Source organism: Mustela erminea, chromosome 16 (assembly GCF_009829155.1).
Source record: "Mustela erminea isolate mMusErm1 chromosome 16, mMusErm1.Pri, whole genome shotgun sequence".
Lineage (NCBI taxonomy): Eukaryota > Metazoa > Chordata > Mammalia > Carnivora > Mustelidae > Mustela > Mustela erminea.
The window spans coordinates 40,614,886-40,634,746 of record NC_045629.1 but is presented as its reverse complement, the minus strand read 5'-3'; the positions used below and the strand labels follow the sequence as shown (position 1 = coordinate 40,634,746).

Here is a 19,861-nt window from a genome sequence, read left to right as displayed (position 1 = left end):
TCTAGCAGTGAAGGAAAGTTCAAATTTGTTATATACTCCTTTTTGCCCAATATTCCTAATGAGTTTGCACCTCCCAAATAGGTAGATGCAAGGAACTTCAGTGAATGTTTGCACCTGGTAGCACAGTTAATTGACTTTGGTCTTAAAACTTTAAAGGGAAAACAATTCTTGTTGTGAACTTAATTTTTCTTCTCATATTAAAAGGGCTCTGCCAACTAATTTTGAAATATGCCCTTCACAATTACATCTGTGCAGCCCCAGATTTTCATAGAGTGCTTGCCAACATTTGAGCTATTTAAAACCACTTATGATGCATTTTTCCTTAACCTGTACTTTGGTAGCACTACGGGGGGCCTAAGTTTTTAAGGAATCATTTCCTTTTTATATACAAACAAGCTTTGGCAATCTGTCCTTCGGTTAATTTGCTGTGTTTGCATTTTCTTCCCTTATCTAGCCAATCAAAAACCCCCCAACAGGGAAGAAATATGTTAGATGCCCTTGTAATTGTCTCCTCATTTGTAAGGACACATCTCGGCGAATAGGATGTCCGAGACCTAACTGGTAAGAGATAAAGATTCATTCATTCATTCATTTGTTCATTCAACAAGTACTTATTAAAGACTCATATGTGCCAGGCTTTGTTCTAAATAATCTTTGTCCTCAAATTAATTGCAGGACTGAGATTATTATTTTTTCTTTGTTAAAAGAATGATGTATTTAGTTTGAAATTAATGATCACAAGTATTTGTAAGATATAATATTCTTGAATGAGCAATGAAAGTTTTCTTGATGTTAAATAAGTACTTAATGCACTGTAATAGACTAGTGACTCCTTAAACTGATAAGTAACCCCTTATCCCCATTGTTATCTATACAGTGATGTTATTAAGAACACTTGTAATAAGGGTATTTTGAGATCGCTGGTTTCAGCCTGCAGACCAGTGTTATCTGAGTAGATAGAGTAAACCCAGTCTGGAACGCAGGCAGGCAGGTGTTTAAACGGTTGCAGTAAAGATGTTTCTATTTGCAAGCCACTTTAGATATCTGTTTTATCAGTAAAGGGAGGGGACACCCAACTGTCATGTGTGTATATATATATATATACATATATACATATATATGCATATATGTATATATGTATATATATATATATGATGTGAATATATATGATGTGATTAAGATCGATTCAAATAAATATGTTTAAAAGAAAAAGAAATTTAAAAACCCCAAAAGTAACCACCTAGTTTACCTTTGCTTTAATTCATCTTAACCTGGAAGTGTGTTAATCATCATTGTGTACCTCACTGTGTGCTATACTTGTGTTTGCTGAGCATAACCTATGCAAGAAATTCGGGAGCTATTGGCCATTATCAAATGCCATTATAGATGTGCCCAGATAGGACTATATCAAGACATTTACTGTGTTTTTTCTGTGATTTCTGGCTTTTTGACCATGATATGTGTCATTTGCAACTCCATCTGATGGAATAGATAGGAAAGAAACCACCCATTTTCCTTTTTGACCGTCTCTGGTTAAATAGACATCAAAGAACTCCAGCCTACCCAGAGAAGTTTGGCTGTGAGCACTTTGGCACCTTCATGGTACATGTGTATTTGTTGATGTAGAATGTTTTAACTTGTGTAGTCTTCTACCAAATTCAACTTGTCTTCCTAGATAGGAAATGATAAAAACGATTTTCTGATTGGAGCTTGTAAGAATTTGGAAATGGCAGTTAAATGGTTCCCAAGGCCATTGGTTAGAAACAACACCATAATATATGGTTTCCATCACAAATATGAAACAGCTTTCTTTTTTTGCTTTCGAAATTATTGCCACTTTCTGTGAATTTGGCTTCGAAGCCTGACAATTTATAAAACAAGTGTAATCTATTTTCAGTGCCGTACCGTATATTACAGGTTTTGCCCTCCATCCATTTGTGGGATAATGAAATTGTTTTCTTTTTCTCTCCACAGTAGACGCATAATTAACCTTAGCCCAGTAATGCTCATTTCTGAAGAACAGCCAGCTCAACCTGCATTGCCAGTCCAGCCAGAAGGTACAAGGGTCGTGTGTGGGCATTGTGGAAACACATTCCTGGTAGGTAACCAGACATTTGTCATAGTGGCATCAGTCTGTACATGTAGATGTGATCATATAGTTTTGACCACGGCTCAAGCTCTTCTAGTTTTGTCCAAGTCCAAATTAATCAGACGATTAAAAGAAAGCCTTTTTAAGAAAGACAGTTAATCAGAGGTTTAGCTAGGGTGTCCTACATCTTTAGTGAATTAGACAAAAGGTGCATCCTCTGATTGGTTCATTTGCAAAAAGGGGCCTCTCTGGGTAGACTAATGGGAAACAGTGCCCTTTCTTTCTGGGCTTAACAACATGGGTGTCTTTGGTTGGTGAGTGGCTAAATCTTAGCTTTACTGTCACCTCCCCTCAGCAAAAAACAAAGTGCACAATCTCATGTAGTGGCCCTGTTTAGTGGTTTCTAGAGTTGAGAAAAATTCTTATTATAATTTACTAATTTTTTCCTGATTTTTAAAAGTCAAACTTGGAGTAAAGGGAATTAACTCTGGTGTCCATAATTCGGTAAACTACTTAGAAAAAAAGTAAGAAGGTGAAAGGGGTTATATATATATATGTATATATATGCAAAAGTTCTTGTAAAGAACAAGAGTTCTTGTGTTACTACTTTTGACTTTAAACCCTAAGTTTGGTGATTTTTTTTTTTAAGTTTTTTTTTTTTTTTTTTAAATTAGAGGGAGAGAGAATGAGATAGAACATGAGCAGGGGAAGGGGCAGAGGGAGAAGCAAACCCCCTGCTGAGCAGGGAGCCTGATGTGGGACTTGATCTCAGGACTCCAGAATCATGACCTGAGCTGAAGGCAGTTGCTCAACCAACTGGGCCACCCGGGCACCCCCTAAGTTTGGTTTTTAAAAGTTAATTTCATAGTGCTTTACGCTGTCAGGAAGATTTTCTTTTGTTATTCAGCCTTCATAGGAGACAGCATATTTTCCTTAGGACCTAAGTATTAAGGAAAACTTGCAGAGTGTGAGCAGGGGCAGGTCTGACGTCACAGCGGTCTCCTACCACAAGATCTACTGCCTTGGGATGAACTAGGAGACAAACCCATTTAAGAAAGTGTAGATGATTTGCTTTTTTTCCTTTCTACTTTTTTTTTTAGTAGAGTAATTCATGTACATAATTCTAATGTCAAATGGGATTATAAAGTTGATAGGGAAAATAGCAGTCATCCCTAAATACCGTCCCCCACATACTTTGAACTCTTTCAGCAGCTCTCCTGGTATTTACCTACCTGTGTTTAAATTGTTTGTTTATTCTTTTTTCCTTTTGATTAGGCAATTTTAGATATTACCTATTACCCTGTACAATGCAGGTTGAGGACTTAGCACTCATAACACCCTTTCCCCCCAGTCTTCTCTTTACTCTGTGGTCTCAGTAAAATTTTAATATTTTATTTAATTAAATAATACTTAGTGTTTACCTTTTTTATGATTAGGTAAATTATGTTCAAAGCTGAGCCAGGTAGTATATACTATATTTCAGTACTGTATGGTCTTTCAGAATTTGTTAATTTTTTTGTTAGTAATTGTCTGTCGTCCTTCTGGAGTGCTTGGCTGGTGGCCTGCCCAGTCAGTAGAGCATCCAAATCCCGATCTCCTGGTCATGAGTTTGAAACCCACATTGAAAGTAGAGATTACTTTAAAAAAAAAGAATAATTGTCTCTCCTCCTTTTGAATTTGTTTAATTTTCTATGTACAAATTATTTCTTCCCATATTCTTTTAAAGGACTGTAAAATTACTATCAATATAGTCATACACATCAGGAATCTATTATTGAGGCTTCCAGCTAACAGCTGCCATCACGGGATTTCCCTTTATCATTATCCTAGGAATTCCTTTTTCCTTTTCCTGTCTTGGATCCTGGGTCTTCCTCACAGTTCTTGGTTTACTCCTTCATTTTGGTGTAGCACATCCGTACTTAGCTCTCTGAGAAAATGCAATGCAAGGAAATAAATTTAACAAATTTTACTTCTTAAATGGTTTTTATTTTTAAAGATTTTATTTATTTATTTGAGAGAAAGAGCGAGAGAACACAAGCAGAGTGAGAGGGAGAAGCAGGCTCCTTGCCACGCAGTGAGCCCCTATGCGGGACTTGATCCCAGGACCGTGAGGACACAACCCAAGCCAAAGGCAGACACTCAACTGACTGAGCCACGCAGGCCCCCCTCTTAAATAGTTCTCTCTCTCTCTCTCTCTTTTTTTTTTTTTTTTTTAAAGATTTTATTATTTGTCAGAAAGAGGGAGATACAGAACACAAGCAGGGGGAGCAGCAGGCAGGAGAAGCAGACTCCTGCTGAACAGGGAGGCTGTTGTGGGACTCGATCCCAGGACCCTGGGATCGTGCCATGAGCCAAAGGCAGACACTTAACTAAGCCACCCATACATCCCTCTTAAATAGTTTTTAATCTCATCTCATATTTACTTTATGGTTTGTCCAGATGTAGAATTATAGGTCGCTAATTGTTTCCTCTCAAAATTAAAAAAAAAAAAAAAAAAAAGATTTTTCCCCACTGTCATCAAGAAGTTCAACTGCGGCTCTGATTCCATGTCCTTTCTGATTTTCTTTTCTCTTTATATTCCTTTCTTCTTTCATTTTCTCCGGTGCTCTGAAATGGCATTAGAATGTGTCTTAGAATGGTTGAAGGAGATGTCATAGACACACACACATGAATATTACACGGCTGTAAAAAGGATGAGACCTTGCCATTTGTGACAACATGGATGGATCTTGATGATGTTATGCTTTGTGACATAAGTCAGACAGAGGAAGACAAACATATGATTTCACTCATATGTGGTATCTAAGAAACAAAACAAATGAAAAAACAGACCAGACCCATAAATACAGAGAACAAACTTGTATTTTTTACGAGAGTGCGGTGTGTAGTGGGATGAGTGTTGAGGGGGAGTGGGAGACACAGGCTTGCAGTTATAGAATGAGTAAGTCATGGAATAAAAGGCATATCATAGGGGTGCCTGGGTGGCTCAGTGGTTTGGGCTGCTGCCTTCGGCTCGGGTCATGATCTCAGGGTCCTCCGCAGGAAGCCTGCTTCCCTCTCTCTCTCTCTCTCTCTCTCTCTGCCTGCCTCTCTGCCTACTTGTGATCTCTGTCTGTCAAATAAATAAATAAAATCTTTTAATAATAAAAAAATAAATAAATAAAAGGCATATCATAGGGAATGGAGTCAATAGTGTAACAGTGTTGTATAACAGATGGTAGCTACACTTGTGCTGAGTATAGCATAAGGTATAGTTGAATCACTATGTTGTTCACTTGAAACTAATGTGACCTTGTATGGCACCTATACTCAAATTAAAAAAAAAAATGTGTCTTAGAGAGGGAGAATATGTTTGAATTCATTGTCTGGGTACTCAGTGGGTCCTCTTAAAGTCCACGCTATTTTCTTTGTTCATTCTTTCTAGAATCCTTCTTTAGATCACCTGAATTATTGACTTTCTTTTCTTTTCTCTTTTTTTCCTTTTCTTCTTTTTCTTTCTTTCAACATTTTCTTTTTAGTTTGCCTTTTCCTATACTTACTGGGAAACTTATCCAGCTATGTCCTCTAAACTTAATCGAAACTTTTAATTTCAGGTTATTTAACTTAATTTTTAATTTTGAAGAGTTTTCCTGTGTTCTTTGGTTGATTTTTTCCTTTTTCTAAAGAGCATTCTCTTTTCTATGGTATCTTTCTGAAACTATTAATTCTGTTTTTTTTCCTGAGGTATTGTTCTTCTTTATGCCTTGTCTCTGTTTTCTGCCCACTCTTTCTTTCTTTCTTTCTTTCTTTTTTTGTAATAGAGATTTTAACTGAAGAGTTGTTTATATTTGAGGGTCAGCACTGATTGGAAGCTCTATTTATGTAGCAGGAGTGAAACTTCCTTCCTTCCTTCCTTCATCTCTCCTCCTTCTTCTTCTTCCACTCTTTTTTCTTCTCCCTTTTTTCATTTTTGAAGAATTGTCAACTCTTGGTATCAAGAAGTCTTCTTTGAGGACAAGTTTCTCAGGGCAACAATCCCCCCGTTTCTTGCGAGTGTTATGCCTGGGAGGCGGCATTTAGGAGTTAAGAAAGGTCGTGAGGAGAATGTCTTATCCACTATTCAAACCGTAGATTTTAACTTAGTTTTTTTCTTTTTAGGATGTTTTATTCTTGCCTTCTGCTATGCCTGGTGTTTCTAAGTTCACAAGCTCTCTAGTCCAGTTTCTTCTCAGGATAAATTCTTCTGTTTTTGCATGTACTTGGGAGAGAGGGCTTTCTGGTTTTGTGTGTAGGGAAGACTTTACAGCCCGTACTACTGTTTGTCTCACTACTCCCAGCCCCACCTTAGAAAACATGTAGTAGCCCCAAGAGCTGAATTGCTCTGCCTTTCTTCAGTGTGAACATAGCTCTCTGCTGACAGCCCTCAACTTTCAGTATCCCTTTCGCTAAGCCAGCTGCCAAGTCTCCATTAACTTTCCATTGTCCAAAAATTGAGGTCATTTCTCCTCTTTATCCATGTGGTAGTATACATTTTTAAATTCATTTCCTATCATTTTGGTCAAGTTTGGGAAAGGAAATGGAAATGCACGCATCTAATTTACTACATTTAATCAGAATTGCTAGGATTTTTCCAATCTAGTAGGAGAAGATGAATCTTCCTTGCATTTATGTTTTATTGATTAAGTCAGTGACTAAGTACATAAATTAGATATAGCTGGTGGGAATAGTTAACAAACTTCTTTTTGAAAACTACTATATACTGCTTTTTTTTTTTCCCTGTTTAGAAAAGTGTATTAAACATTACTCTTGTATTATACTTACTGAAAGAAAAATTTAATTGTCCCTGAAGGTACCCAGTCATTTCACATGATCTATAGCCTAATTTTTTTGTATTAAAAATACAAGTTAAATAATGAAATTAGTAAAATGCAGCATATGAAACTTCATGCTGAGCAAAAACATAAGTCCAAAAAAACAGTTACTCTCTATCAGTAGAATAGTTTCCACGGAATTTATGATGTTTCCTATGTACGTCATATTTGAATGAAATTTTTAGAACTACAGTTAAAGATATTTTGCAGTTTGTTAACTGCGGGTATCCACATTATCCTTTTTTTGTTGTTGTTGTTGCCAACAGCATTATTTATAATAATCCCAAATTGAAAACAACCTGCATACCCATTACATTTGTTCCACATTTTCCTTCTACCACATAATCTGTGCCTTTGATTAAGTTGGCAACATCTGCTGGGATCCATAGAATGCAGTGAGAAGAAGTAGTGGTTATTTCTCAAGATTTAAGCAATCTGTTCCACCTTTAGTGTAGTTTCCCGAGATTTTTGCTCCACTGAAGTCAAAACCAGGATTTTCTTTCTGGAATCTCTCTAATGTAAGTTTTCTCGGTATTTGGTCTTATACCCAAGGTTGCATATTCAGATTCTAGAAGAGAAGTCCAACAATTTGTGGGATCTCTTTTTGTCTTTGTAAGAACAATATGGACCAGCCATGAAAAGGATGAGAACTTGCCATTTGTGACAAGGTCACGTTCCCTCATCAGCTGCTGTAGAATCAAAGAATTCACCCTTAATAATCTCACAACCCCCCAGGGCCAACGCCACATGTTGGCTCTGCAGGCCACACTGGATGTCTTGGGCGCAAGTGCCTGGAGGCACCTGAAGTTCAGTGACTACCTTCTCCAAGGTCTGGTAGCACTGGCCCCATGGCATCCTGCGTGGACCACCCCACTGTGCTCCTCCATTGGGGCCAACATTCTCCAGTAGCCGCCCAGCTACAGCCGCACAGAGTGAGGTTATACTGCTTTACTGTAGTATAGGAGACTCCGTAGGTTTTGATAGATATCAAGTGATTTGACTAAGTTAAATATATATTAAATATATTTATTTTCTTTTTTATATGTGAGCAAATTATATTTTGAAATACCGTTTTAAAATCTTCCAAAACAGATTTCAACTTCCTTCAGAGAGTTTTCCTCTGTAATTATATTTGCATTTTGCTCAATTGTAGTTTATATTTTAAATCCTTGCCAGGATAATCTTATAGCCACAATCTAAGTGATTTGATTTCATATGTTCAAAAGCATATACTGAGTGCATATCAGGCACTGGGCTACATGCTGGGGAAACAGGACGGCACATTTCCTGTCTTCATGGAGTTTTCTAATCTAATTGAAGAACAAAGACAATTAAAACAACAATTACAAAAAAAAAAAAAAAAAAACAATTACATGGAATGTGTTTAGACTACAGTGGGAAATAGCAGTGTTCTTAATGCACACACAAAATTACTATCCTAGAGGAAGTAACATTACCCTAAGAGTAACAGAAAGCTTAGTAGAGCTTTATAGTTAATTCTGTATATATAAGTGCTATTTAGAAAGGATTGCATCAGGGTAACCCTGAAGAGGTACAAGACTAGATGTTTGACCTTTTATTATCCAGAAAAGTGAAGATGATTGATGGAAATAGCATCCAGCTTTTCAGAGAGAATTGACATACTGACAATAGGGTAGATAAGGGAATGAGGGAAAAAGGAAAATCAAAAAGACATTAAAAAGTTCATATTTAATTTTTTAAAATCATCTGGCAGTAAATTCTAGAGAATGATCCAAGTGGAGAGGTTAAAAGATAATGTATGTGACATGGTTTTTATTACTTCAAAAAGCAGTTTATGTGTTTAGTTCTTTTCACCCTAGGAGAAAAGTACTAAAGTAATGTGCAACCCAGAGACCAACTTCTAAAACTAGCTCTCATTTACTTAATATTTAGTGCAGGCAAGTGAATCATATTAGCATATTAGCACAGTAAATATGTCTAAAATCTTTAATTCTTTAGCAGGAAAGGCTGTTTTGAATTAATACACGGTATTTAAAGATGATTTAAAAATTTCTAGAAAACGAAGTTTTTGGTGGTTAGGGGAACACATTACGTGCCTCTGGGGTGGCTATTACTTTTGAGAGTTTCAGATTAATGAGACCTATTCAGTGTCATAAAGAATAAATAGACCGCAAATCTCTTAATTCTGACCTAAGAATTTTGCCTTATCCTTATTATGCTGATCACAAAGTCTTATATCCTCTGTAGTATGTTCTTTGTCTTTCAAGCTTTTAACTAGTGGGATTCACTTACTTTTTCTCTACCTTGTTTCAGCCTTGCCTTAGGAGGCCTAGAAACAATTGAGACAAGTTATAAAGTTCAATGACATTGGAAAGGAAATATGAAAGAATCAGGAACAGTGGAAAACCAGGGCAGAAAAACAGGATAAATCGTATTTAAGAATATAAATATGCATAATATTTAATCCTGTGCAGTTGTTAAAATTAGTCTGAATTTTAGCTGTGCGTGTTCTAGAGTCAACGAAAGCAGGAAAACTTGATCCATTAAAAGGTATTCATGATTTTTTTTTTTTTAAAGATCGCATAGGAGAGGGTTTACTGGAATACTGTGACCGGAAAGAGAATTATTTCCATGGCTTAAGATAACAGAACAATATAATAGACTGTGTCCTCAACAACCTTCTGTTTATAATATCATCTAATATATCAATGTTATAATGCTGAAGTTAACTTTACTATGAATTCACACTGCTCACATTCTATTTCACAAGCTGGCTGGAACCATGGGGGATGTTTAGAAAAGTTAGATTCGCGTTTTCCAAAGTACAATCAATAGAACACTCATTTTGTAGGATAATAATAGGTGCTATGTGAATAAAGAGTTCCATGCTAGGATAAATAAAAAACTAAACACAGTTTTTTTTACAGTTTTTCTTTAGCACATTTAGAATGTGCTAGTTTTACTATCCAAGAAGAGTTTTAATGTAGTATTTACAACATTTTTTTTTTTTTTTTTTTTTTTTTTTTTTTTTTTAAAGATTTTATTTATTTATTTGACAGAGAGATCACAAGTGGGCGGAGAGTCAGGCAGAGAGAGAGAGAGAAGCAGGCTCCCGCTGAGCAAAGAGCCCGATGCGGGGCTCGATCCCAGGACACTGAGATCATGACCTGAGCCGAAGGCAGCGGCTTAATCCACTGAGCCACCCAGGCGCCCCTACAACATTTTTTTTTAAAGGTTTATTTATTTATGTTGGGAGCTGGGAGGGGCAGAGGGAGAGAATTTCCAAGCAGACTTCCTACTGAGCGCAGAAAAGAAACTAATGTGGTGGGACTCAATTTAAGACCTGGAGACTAGGACCTGAGCCAAAACCAAGAGTCACATGCTCAATTGACTGAGCCACTCAGGCTCCCCTACAAACATTTTTCACCTCTAAACTGTTTTGAGGACATCATCTAGTCAGAATAAGGTTGTTGTCGTTTTTTTAAAGATTTTATTTATTTATTTGACAGACCGAGATCACAAGTAGGCAGAGAGGCAGGCAGAGAGAGAAGGAAAGCAGGCTCCCTGCTGAGCAGAGAGCCCAAAGCAGGGCTCAGTCCCAGGACCCTGGGATCATGACCTGAGCTGAAGGCAGAGGCTTTAACCCACTGAGCCACCCAGGCGCCCCCAGAATAATGTTTTGAGGAATATTGCTTAGAAAAGAAGAATAGAGGGAATACATAGTTTTTAGCTAGCCCTGCATGAAAAATGAAGAAGTTTCTTAAGACACTGAACAGTGGAGTTTAATTTGGGGGCAGGTGTTCTCTCTTGCTGGTGAAAGGCAGATCCAGATGCTTTGTCAACAAGTATCTGACTGGGGGGTTGTCACACCCCAATAAAAACAATCTACAGTATGTACCTGAATCACCGATGATGATTCAAACTTTGCTTTCAAGTGAGCCTGGGTAGTACCTTCAGTCAGGGTCAGATTTTCCTTACTTGGACACAGGACATATGATTTGGTGTGATTGCAGAGAGTAGCAATAGTTTTAAAGTGAATAATTCAAAGCTATGACACCAGTCACCTATTGTGTCCATTAAGAAATAAAATCCAGTAGGGTACTATCAAAGGATCCATTTTTAGCAGTATAACTTTCTTAAGCCCTTCTAAGATTGATTAAAAAAGTGTATCTTGGGGAAACTAAGTTTATCTGTTACATAGAATGGTTAGAAATAAGTCAAATATTGGATGACCCCCGCTAAAAATGATGGTGTTTTAGAGAAGTTGCCTTTAATCTTCCTGATAGAAAATAGATAATTTTGGTCTTTTTCCCCTGTTGAAGTTGTGGCAATAAAATTCTAAGAGAGAAGAGGCTGCACTTTAGATAAAAGAACAGTAGTAAGTCAACTTCCTTTCATAAACACAGGTATTTGCAATCACTTGAATAGAGTATGACAAAATTATTTCTAAGAATAGGTGCTTTTCTTAGTTTGCTGCATTTAAGTGAGTACTTGGAGATAACAAAACCCAATGTGTTATGTTGCTGGCTATTTAATTTACTAATTACATAATAAAGTCTTAACTGTTTTTAGTTATAATTCAATTTAGTGTGCATAATCTATGCTGAAATGAAGAGCACTATTAAATGGTAATACTGGACAAAGTCATCTCCTTAGGTTGACCATTAAAAATTCTGGAATTCCTATACCAACATAGTAGGCTTCAAACTTGGATTTTAAGTTCCTCTTTGCTCAAGGGTTTCATAACTGCCTCCTTAACTACTTTCGTTCTTTTAACTTTGAGCAACCTAAATTTGTTATTTATAAATAAAATTTGAAATGACTTTATAAGTTAAGCAACTGTCCTAAAATGAATTACAATAACATAAAAAAGGGGTTCCTGGATGGGTCAGGTTTCAGCTCAGGTCATGATCTCAGAGTTGTGCTGCTGGCATGGAGCCTGCTTAAGATTTTCTCTCTCCCTCTGTCCTTTCCCCATGTTCTCTCTCATTCTCAAAAAAAAAAAAAAAAAAAAAAAAAAATGCCCAGTAAGATTTCTGGATTCTTCACTTAATATTCTGTAGAACTCTGGAAATCTTTGTTTAGCACCTTAATTCTGGCATTTTTACTATTAAGAATACGTTTAGCAATAAGTTAACTTGTTATAAAGTGAGTATGAAAGAAAGATTTACTGGTGCTTGAACAAAAAATGTAGCCTTGGTTTGGCATTCTCAGATGTTGAAAAATAATCATTTTGAAAAGAGAGTGAACATTCATGTAAAGTCTCATTTATCTTGAGACTCTATGTGCCTACTCTGAGAGAGCATTTGCAGCATAACTAACTTTCTTTGAGGTTTCAAATGAAAGTGAAGAAAGAGAAGTCTAGGAAAACCCAGATTTGTTTTTTTTAAGTTAATAATTGTTAAAAATTAAAAAAAAGTATGCATTAAATACTTTCTAAAAGTTAATCTCTTTTGTGTGGAAAACATTTGGATATGTATAATTTATTGAGACCCTACTATGCCTAGAATTGGAAAGTTACGGAAAGAGACCAAAGTGATTCCAAATCAAAATAAGCAGAAGTTGATTTTAATAAAAGAAAAGTTGTTTTGATGATAAAACTGAAGTACTTAAAGGAATTCTCCTAAAACTATAAAGGAAATAGAACCTTTGCAAGAAGGAATATAGAAAAGCAAGCGAAATGGAAGATGAAAAAGGCACTTTTGAATATACATTTTGTGGTTAAGATACACTTTAAATTTATATTGCATATACTTTCAAAGACTTTAACCCACTACCAGTAAACCGTTTCAAGTATCTCAGTAACAAGGAAGATAGTTCATTCTATTACCTACATTCACAGGGAAGAAAATTTGCACCCTAGGAGTATCTTTTTGTTACATAGAATAAGCAAGGACAAAACAGAGAGACCTGCCTGACTTGAGTTCTCTCCATATCTCATTTGTTTAGTTTATTTACTTTGTGGGTTTCCCATGTAATTAGATTATAAATAGCTGTATTTTAGTAATGAATTTAAATATCCATATATTTCAAAGGCTAGTCCTCAAGGTTTTTTAAAAGAAGATTTTATTTATTTGCAATAGAGAAAGCGTGTGAGAGAGACAAGCAGGGGTGGAGGGTAGGGGCAGAGGGAGTGGGAGAAGCAGATGCCCTGCTGAGCAATGGGCCCAACTCTGGCCTTCATCCCAGGTCCCTGGGATCATGACCTAAGCCTAAGGTAGACACTTAACTGACTGAACCACCCAGGCACCCTTAGTACTCAAGATTTAATGGCAAAATGTTTTCAAAGGTCCATGAAATATGTTTTCCTTCCTTGAGAATGAACTGAGACCTAAGACTAGAAGAAATGACAGTAATTACAGCAGTACATTTGGATTTCATTAATAGAGCCAACCTAGATTGCGTCAGAAGCTTGGGCAAGTCATGGGAACTGTTGCAGAGGAGAATCCCAAACTTTATTTTAAGGGAGTGGAAGAAGTGTTGAGGGGAAAAGCTCCTATAACCGTGAGAAGGGGGTTACTTCTGCTGTGATCCCTGGTAACATTTGAACTAAAAAAAATATTTTATCAGATTGGATAGTTTTCAGTTGTTTTTCTTTTCAATCTTTTCTTTTTATTTACAGTGGATGGAACTGAGGTTCAACACTCTGGCAAAATGCCCACACTGCAAAAAAATGTAAGTTTCTCTACCACTGGAAATGCTACTGGGAGGTACTTGAGAACAGTTTAAAGAGCAGAATTCTCACGTTGGTAGATTTTTATTTGAAGACATACAAGACATGAATACATGTTTAGTATATTTATGCTTCCAAAACTAAAAAAAAAAAAAAAAAAAAGTATCTTTTAACTGATTAATATATTCCATTTTGAAATGAAAATGATTGGGCTTGATTATTACTCTCCAAAGGGAAATCAATTTCTAAGAAGAAATTACTAAAATTATCAGTAACCTGGTGAGGATTTACAAATGTTCTAAGAGGTTATAATCTATGCAAGTAATCTAAAATTTATATTTAAAAGATGGGCTGTAATCTAGGAAAAATACCAAATGTTTGCAGGTTTGCAATTAGATAGTTGTTAACTTTTTTCATGTCCTGTCCAGTGAGATTATTCTCTGATAGCAAAGTGTATATAATTATTTGCCTGTCTTAACTATTCAGTATGTTTTTCTCTATTCCCAAGTAGTGTACCTAAGGAAATTAACAAAAGGCAATATAAATGTGGGAAAAAATAGAAGATACTTTGATTAAAGATATTTTATGGCAGCTCTGTTGAGGGGTTCCCAGATCACCCCAGGATTCTGTGATTTTCTAGGAGGATTAATCAGAATTCGTATTTATTTGTACTCATAGCTATGATTTATTATACAAAGCAAAATCAGAAAAAAAAAAAAGGGCACATGGGACAAAGTCTGGAAGACACCAGGTGCTAGTTTCCAAGAGTCATCTCCTATAGAGTCACACAGGAGGGCTTGGAGGGCTTAATTCCTCCACCAGGGAATTGTTACAACACAGGTGAAAATTATCTACTGGAGAAGCTCATTAGAGACTGTGACCAAGGTTTTTATTAGAGTTGGTCACAAGGCACCTCCTTCATAGCACGTATCAAATTTCTAAACTCTCAGAAGGAAAGCAGGTATTCAGCATAAATCATATTGTTTGCACGGACAATTTGGGCACAGTGATCCACTCCTATCAGGTAGGTAATTGTGGGAACGTTTTATTTAAGTTCGCAGATGCCAGCCAAGGTCAATCCTGAAAGCAGGCCTTTCTAAGGGTAGCTATCTCAGGCCTGCAATCTATTAACTCTTTCTGCACAGTATTTATGTTGATAAAATTTTAATTTAGCGATTATTGTTCTCCACTTATTTGTGTGAATTGTAACTTGAGCTAAAGAAATTTAACTGCAATGTTTTGACGGTTCAGCTTTTAAAAACTGAAAATATGAGTTCATAATTTAATTGGTGTGGTCCTTAGTATGATATAAACACCTTACGTATTTTGAGGAAATCTTAAGAATGATCTCTAGGAGAAAAGAACTGAAAAGTATCTGAGTAGAGTATATGTAACAAAATCTCTCCTTTTATCTCTGCTAGATCTAATTCCAACCAAATCTAGCCCTGTAAGAGTAACTTCTTTACAGCATTTTTCTAGCTTCAGAGGAACAGACATTTCCTTTTAATTTATTTGTGAAATTAACCAACTGAATTCTTAACCTTGTTGAATTCAGTACAAGTCTGTATGGAGAAGCAAAGTGGATAACCCCAAACAATATACAGAAAAATAGATACTTGAGAGACACTCCCCCACATAAGTATGTGAATATGTATGTGAATGATAAATATTTCTGTGTGTTATCTATATTTTCACAAAAATGAAAAAAATTAAATGGCAATTATCTTCACTAAGAACATTAAATTGGGATAATAATTCTATGGAAGGGGGCACCTGCGTGGCTCAGTCCATTAAGCATCTGACTCTCAGTTTCAGCTCAGGTCATGATCTCAGGGGTTGTGAGGTCAAACCCAGTGGGAGGCCCTGCTCAGCACGGAGTGGGCTTGGGCTTTGCTGCCTCTCCCTCTGCCCCTTCCTCTGCATGCATGCACATGCTAGTGCATGCTCTCTCATCCTCTCTAAAAAAAAAAAAAAGAAAAAAAAAGTAAAAAAAGATAAAATAAGTAAATAAATAAATAAAAATTCCATGGGAAATAGCGAAAAGTTCCTGTGATTAGTAGATTGTATGCTAAGCACAGTGATGGTTCCTTTCTCTACAGAGATGTATTAGCTGTAATCCTTCCAGCAATCCTGGAATGCAGGAATTACAACCCTCATTTTACAGATGAGGAACTGTTAGAGAGGTTAAGGATTTTGCTTATGTGATTTGCTTGCATCATTGTTTTAGAACAGTGGCAATGTTTTGCTAATAATAAAGAAGCGTTGAATGTCTAGATAGTCTATAATTGGTTAAAATATCACAAGACAGGGCGCCTGGGTGGCTCAGTGAGTTAAAGCCTCTGTCTTCAGCTCAGGTTGGGATCCCAGGGTCCTGGGATCGAGCTCCGAGTCAGGCTCTCTGCTCAGCAGGGAGTCTGCTTCCCTCCCTTCCTCTCTCTCTGCCTGCCTCTTTGCCTGCTTGTGATCTCTCTCTGTCAAATAAATAAATAAAATCTTTTTTTAAAAAAATCACAAGACAGTGTATTAATGTTAAGAATTTTTTTTTTAAAGATTTTTAAAATTTATTTATTTGACAGAGATCACAAGTAGATGGAGAGGCAGACAGAGAGAGAGGAGGAAGCAGGCTCCCCGCCAAGCAGAGAGCCTGAGGCGGGACTTGATTCCAGGACCCTGAGATCATGACCTGAGCCGAAGGCAGCGGCTCAACCCACTGAGCCCCTAATGTTAAGAATTTATATCAATTACTTAAGGAACAACTTTCATAGAAATGCACATGGAATAAGTCAGCTTAAAATCATTCTTAAAGGGACGTTTATGGAATTGGAATCACATGCAAAACATGGGAGGGTTCAGGGCATCCATTACTTATTTGACTAAAGATACTGTTACCACATGAAACTCATGGCTTGTGTCTACATTTGTTTTCCCTTTGAAGGTTCTTCTTCATAACAAAATGATGAGTCATCTGTTGAGATAAGAGTCTAAGGAATCTTACTTCTTTTACTTTTTAAAATTTTCTTAATGTATTAATTTGAGAGAGTGAGACAGAGAATGTTAATGCAGGGGGAGAGGCTGTAAGAGGGGAAGAGAGAATTCTTTTTTTTTTTTTTTAATATTTTATTTATTTATTTGACAGACAGAGATCACAAGTAGGCAGAGAGGCAGGCAGAGAGAGAGAGAGAGAGAGAGAGAGGGAAGCAGGCTTCCTGCGGAGCAGGGAGCCCGATGCGGGGCTCGATCCCAGGACCCTGAGATCATGACCCGAGCCGAAGGCAGCAGCCCAAACCACTGAGCCACCAGGCGCCCCAGAAGAGAGAATTCTAAGCAGACTTCCCATTGAGCATGGAGCCGGAAATGGAGCTTGATCCCATGACCCTAAGATCATGAGCTGGAAAGTGAGAGATGCTTAACCCTGCGCCACCCAGAAATTTTATTTCTTTAAACACAAGTATAAAATATCCTAAAGCTATGTTATGTTAAAGGGGTTACTAAATCATTACTATGAAACCATCCCAAAACATGTGTAGGAAAGCTTCCCCCAGTGGATCCAGAGACCAAAAAGCATTTTTTTTCCTATCACTCTTTTTCCATTGGAGCCAAAGGTGAGGTTGCTCTTTCAGTGTGCTGGGTGGCTTGTGGCCACTGCAGAAGGGGAGTTGTAGTCCTAGTGTTCTGAAGTAGTACTTGGACTGTATTATTATAAAGACATAAGACTGGTAAAGATGGCGGTTTAATCCATGATAGTTATTATTGGCTATCATTTCTCTGTATCACTGACATCCTCCTTTGTGGGTCATCTCCTGACATTTTAAACAATAGTGGGCTCTTACTTTCTTTTATTTTGGTTTTTAGTGCTTTCTTTTATAATTATTTATGAATTGAGTAAGTAGTCCTGTGCTAGGTACTAGGTGCTTAAAATAAAAGGTATAGCCTTGTCTTCAGGGAACTGATTCTTGTGGGTATAAGGAAGAGAAGAGTCAACTAGAATAAAGTTTTAAATCCTTTGAAAGAGGTTCACCTATCATTTTCTGCTTTCAAGAGCCTCTAACCCAGATTGGAGGGAAAGGCAACTTGAGGGAAGGCTTCTGGTTGGGAGGTGGCATATGAAGTAAGTTATTAAAGATGAGTGAGAATGATGCAAAAAAGAATGCAGGATGGTTCCTTGTAGAAGGAGCTATCGGTACTGAGGTACAGTGGAGTCAGAGTGTAGATGTGATGTTAAGGAAACAGAATAGATAGGATTGAGTGTGAAGGTATGAGAGAGATTGGGGGTAGAGGAGGCCTTTACATCTGAGAGGCTATAGAACTATTCACTAAGATAGCATTTAGAAGAACTATGTCTGGCAGACAGATGCTAAATTCAGTTTGAACATATTAGATATAAAGAGACTCTAGGTTTGCTAGATTGACTAAGTCTTCATCCCTTGAAATTCATATCCCTCCACTCTTCAAACCACCAATCTTGGATAAGTATGGCCACGGCTTCTCCCTTCCTTTACCGAGTAACTGACATCTGAAAAAAATTCTGTATTGGTTATCTCTTTCCAAATGTGAGCTTTACACAGTGAAACCCTTGCTTGATACTCCATTTTGAAGGGTCTCTGATTAGCTCCCTCGCCCATTCTCCTAAGCAATTATCTCTAGAAATTTGCTGTTCCTCTTAAACTCCCAACCTTCTACATAACTCACTCAGCCTCAGCAGACGACTTGCCTTCCCTCTCCTGATAGGACTGAGGCTATCCATGAACTCCTTCGTCTTCTCGCTGCCTGGCTATCCACTGCCCGTGTCTACACGTACTTCATTTTCTCTTCTCAGAGGGAGGCAGTTCTCTCCCTTTCCGTGCTTATCCCTCCGTTTGATCATGGCACCCATTCTGTCTTCGGTGAAGTGCAGTTAGCCATCAGCTCCACTAGGGGGTGAGGAATTTGCTTTGACAAAATTCACATCCCAACTGCAGATTCTATAGATCTGATCATTCCTCTGATTCTGCTTTTCTCTCTAGTATTTGGCTCTGTTGATCATCCCGGTTTTTTCTTTAAAATTTGTTCTTTTCTTGGTTTCTAGCTACCACTTTCTCCTTCTTTCATTCCACGTCTGAGAACATTGCTTTGATATTTCCTTTGTTGACTTCACTTTCTCTTCGAAGTAGTTAAATATTGCAATTCTTCAGGGTTGCAACTTGACCACACTAGGTCTTGGTTTTCTCATAGTTTCCTCTGTCATATATATGCCATTAAATCTTGACCAATATGCCACTAAATCACCCCAGATCTCTTCAGATATAAATATGCAATCTGTTTTCACTATTTTCCCTATTGTTATTTCAACCTGGGTGTCCATAGGTACTTTGAACCCACATATCCATCTTCCTTATGCTCTGCCAACTAATCTTCCGTGTGTGTGTGTGTGTGTTAAGATTTTATTTATTTGACAGAGAGAGATCACAAGTAGGCAGAGAGGCAGGCAGAGAGAGAAGGGGGAGGAAGCAAGCTCCCTGTGAAGCAGAGAGCCCGACTCGGGGCTCAATCCCAGGACCCTGGGATCATGACCCGAGCCGAAGGCAGAGGCTTTAACCCACTGAGCCACCCAGGTGCCCCTCTGAAAGCAATTTAATGTGGTTTAGGGTTTGTATCATTCTAGGGAGCCTGGGAAAAGCAAATGGAAGTTCTCTGTGATGAAGCCACCCCAAACCATTCTTACAAATTTTTTATATTAAGAACTGCCAAAATAAATTCTCAACAAAAATTACCAATCACACGAGGAAACAAGGTACTATAAGCAGAATCAGCATCAGAAACAAACAGTATAATTAGATTCCCAAGGACTTCAGATATAATTATTAGATACAGAATGTGCTATAGCCATGTATAAAATATTTTAAAAAAACAGAAATGAGAAAACAGATAAAACTAGAGACTCTTTGATTCTGGGAAACAAATTGAGGGTTGAGGAAGGGAGAGGTTGATGGGCAGATGGGACAACTGGGTGATGGACATTAAAGAGGGATCATGAAGTGATAAGCACTGGGTGTTATATGCAACTGATGAATTATTGAATGCTACATCTGAAACTAATGATGTACGATATGTTGGCTAATTGAATTTAAATTTTAAAAAATGACCAAGCACACACAAGAAACTGTATACAAATTTTCATAGCAGCTTTATTCTTAATAGACCCAAATTGGAAATAACCCAAATGTTCTTCCATGAGTGAATGGTTAAACAAACTGTGGTACTTCCATACCTTGAAATACTACCTCTGCA

The 19,861-nt window shown here is 37.2% G+C and overlaps 1 protein-coding gene across 1 annotated transcript in view; it reads left to right on the top strand.

The window, feature by feature from the left end:
• Positions 1-19,861, top strand: part of PIP4P2 (phosphatidylinositol-4,5-bisphosphate 4-phosphatase 2) — a 56,658-nt gene that overhangs the window by 27,573 nt on the left and 9,224 nt on the right. The window contains exons 3-5 of the mRNA XM_032316338.1: positions 455-561; positions 1,975-2,098; positions 13,544-13,596. Coding sequence (XP_032172229.1) covers positions 455-561; positions 1,975-2,098; positions 13,544-13,596 — 284 coding nt within the window. The remainder of the gene's footprint in view (positions 1-454; positions 562-1,974; positions 2,099-13,543; positions 13,597-19,861) is intronic.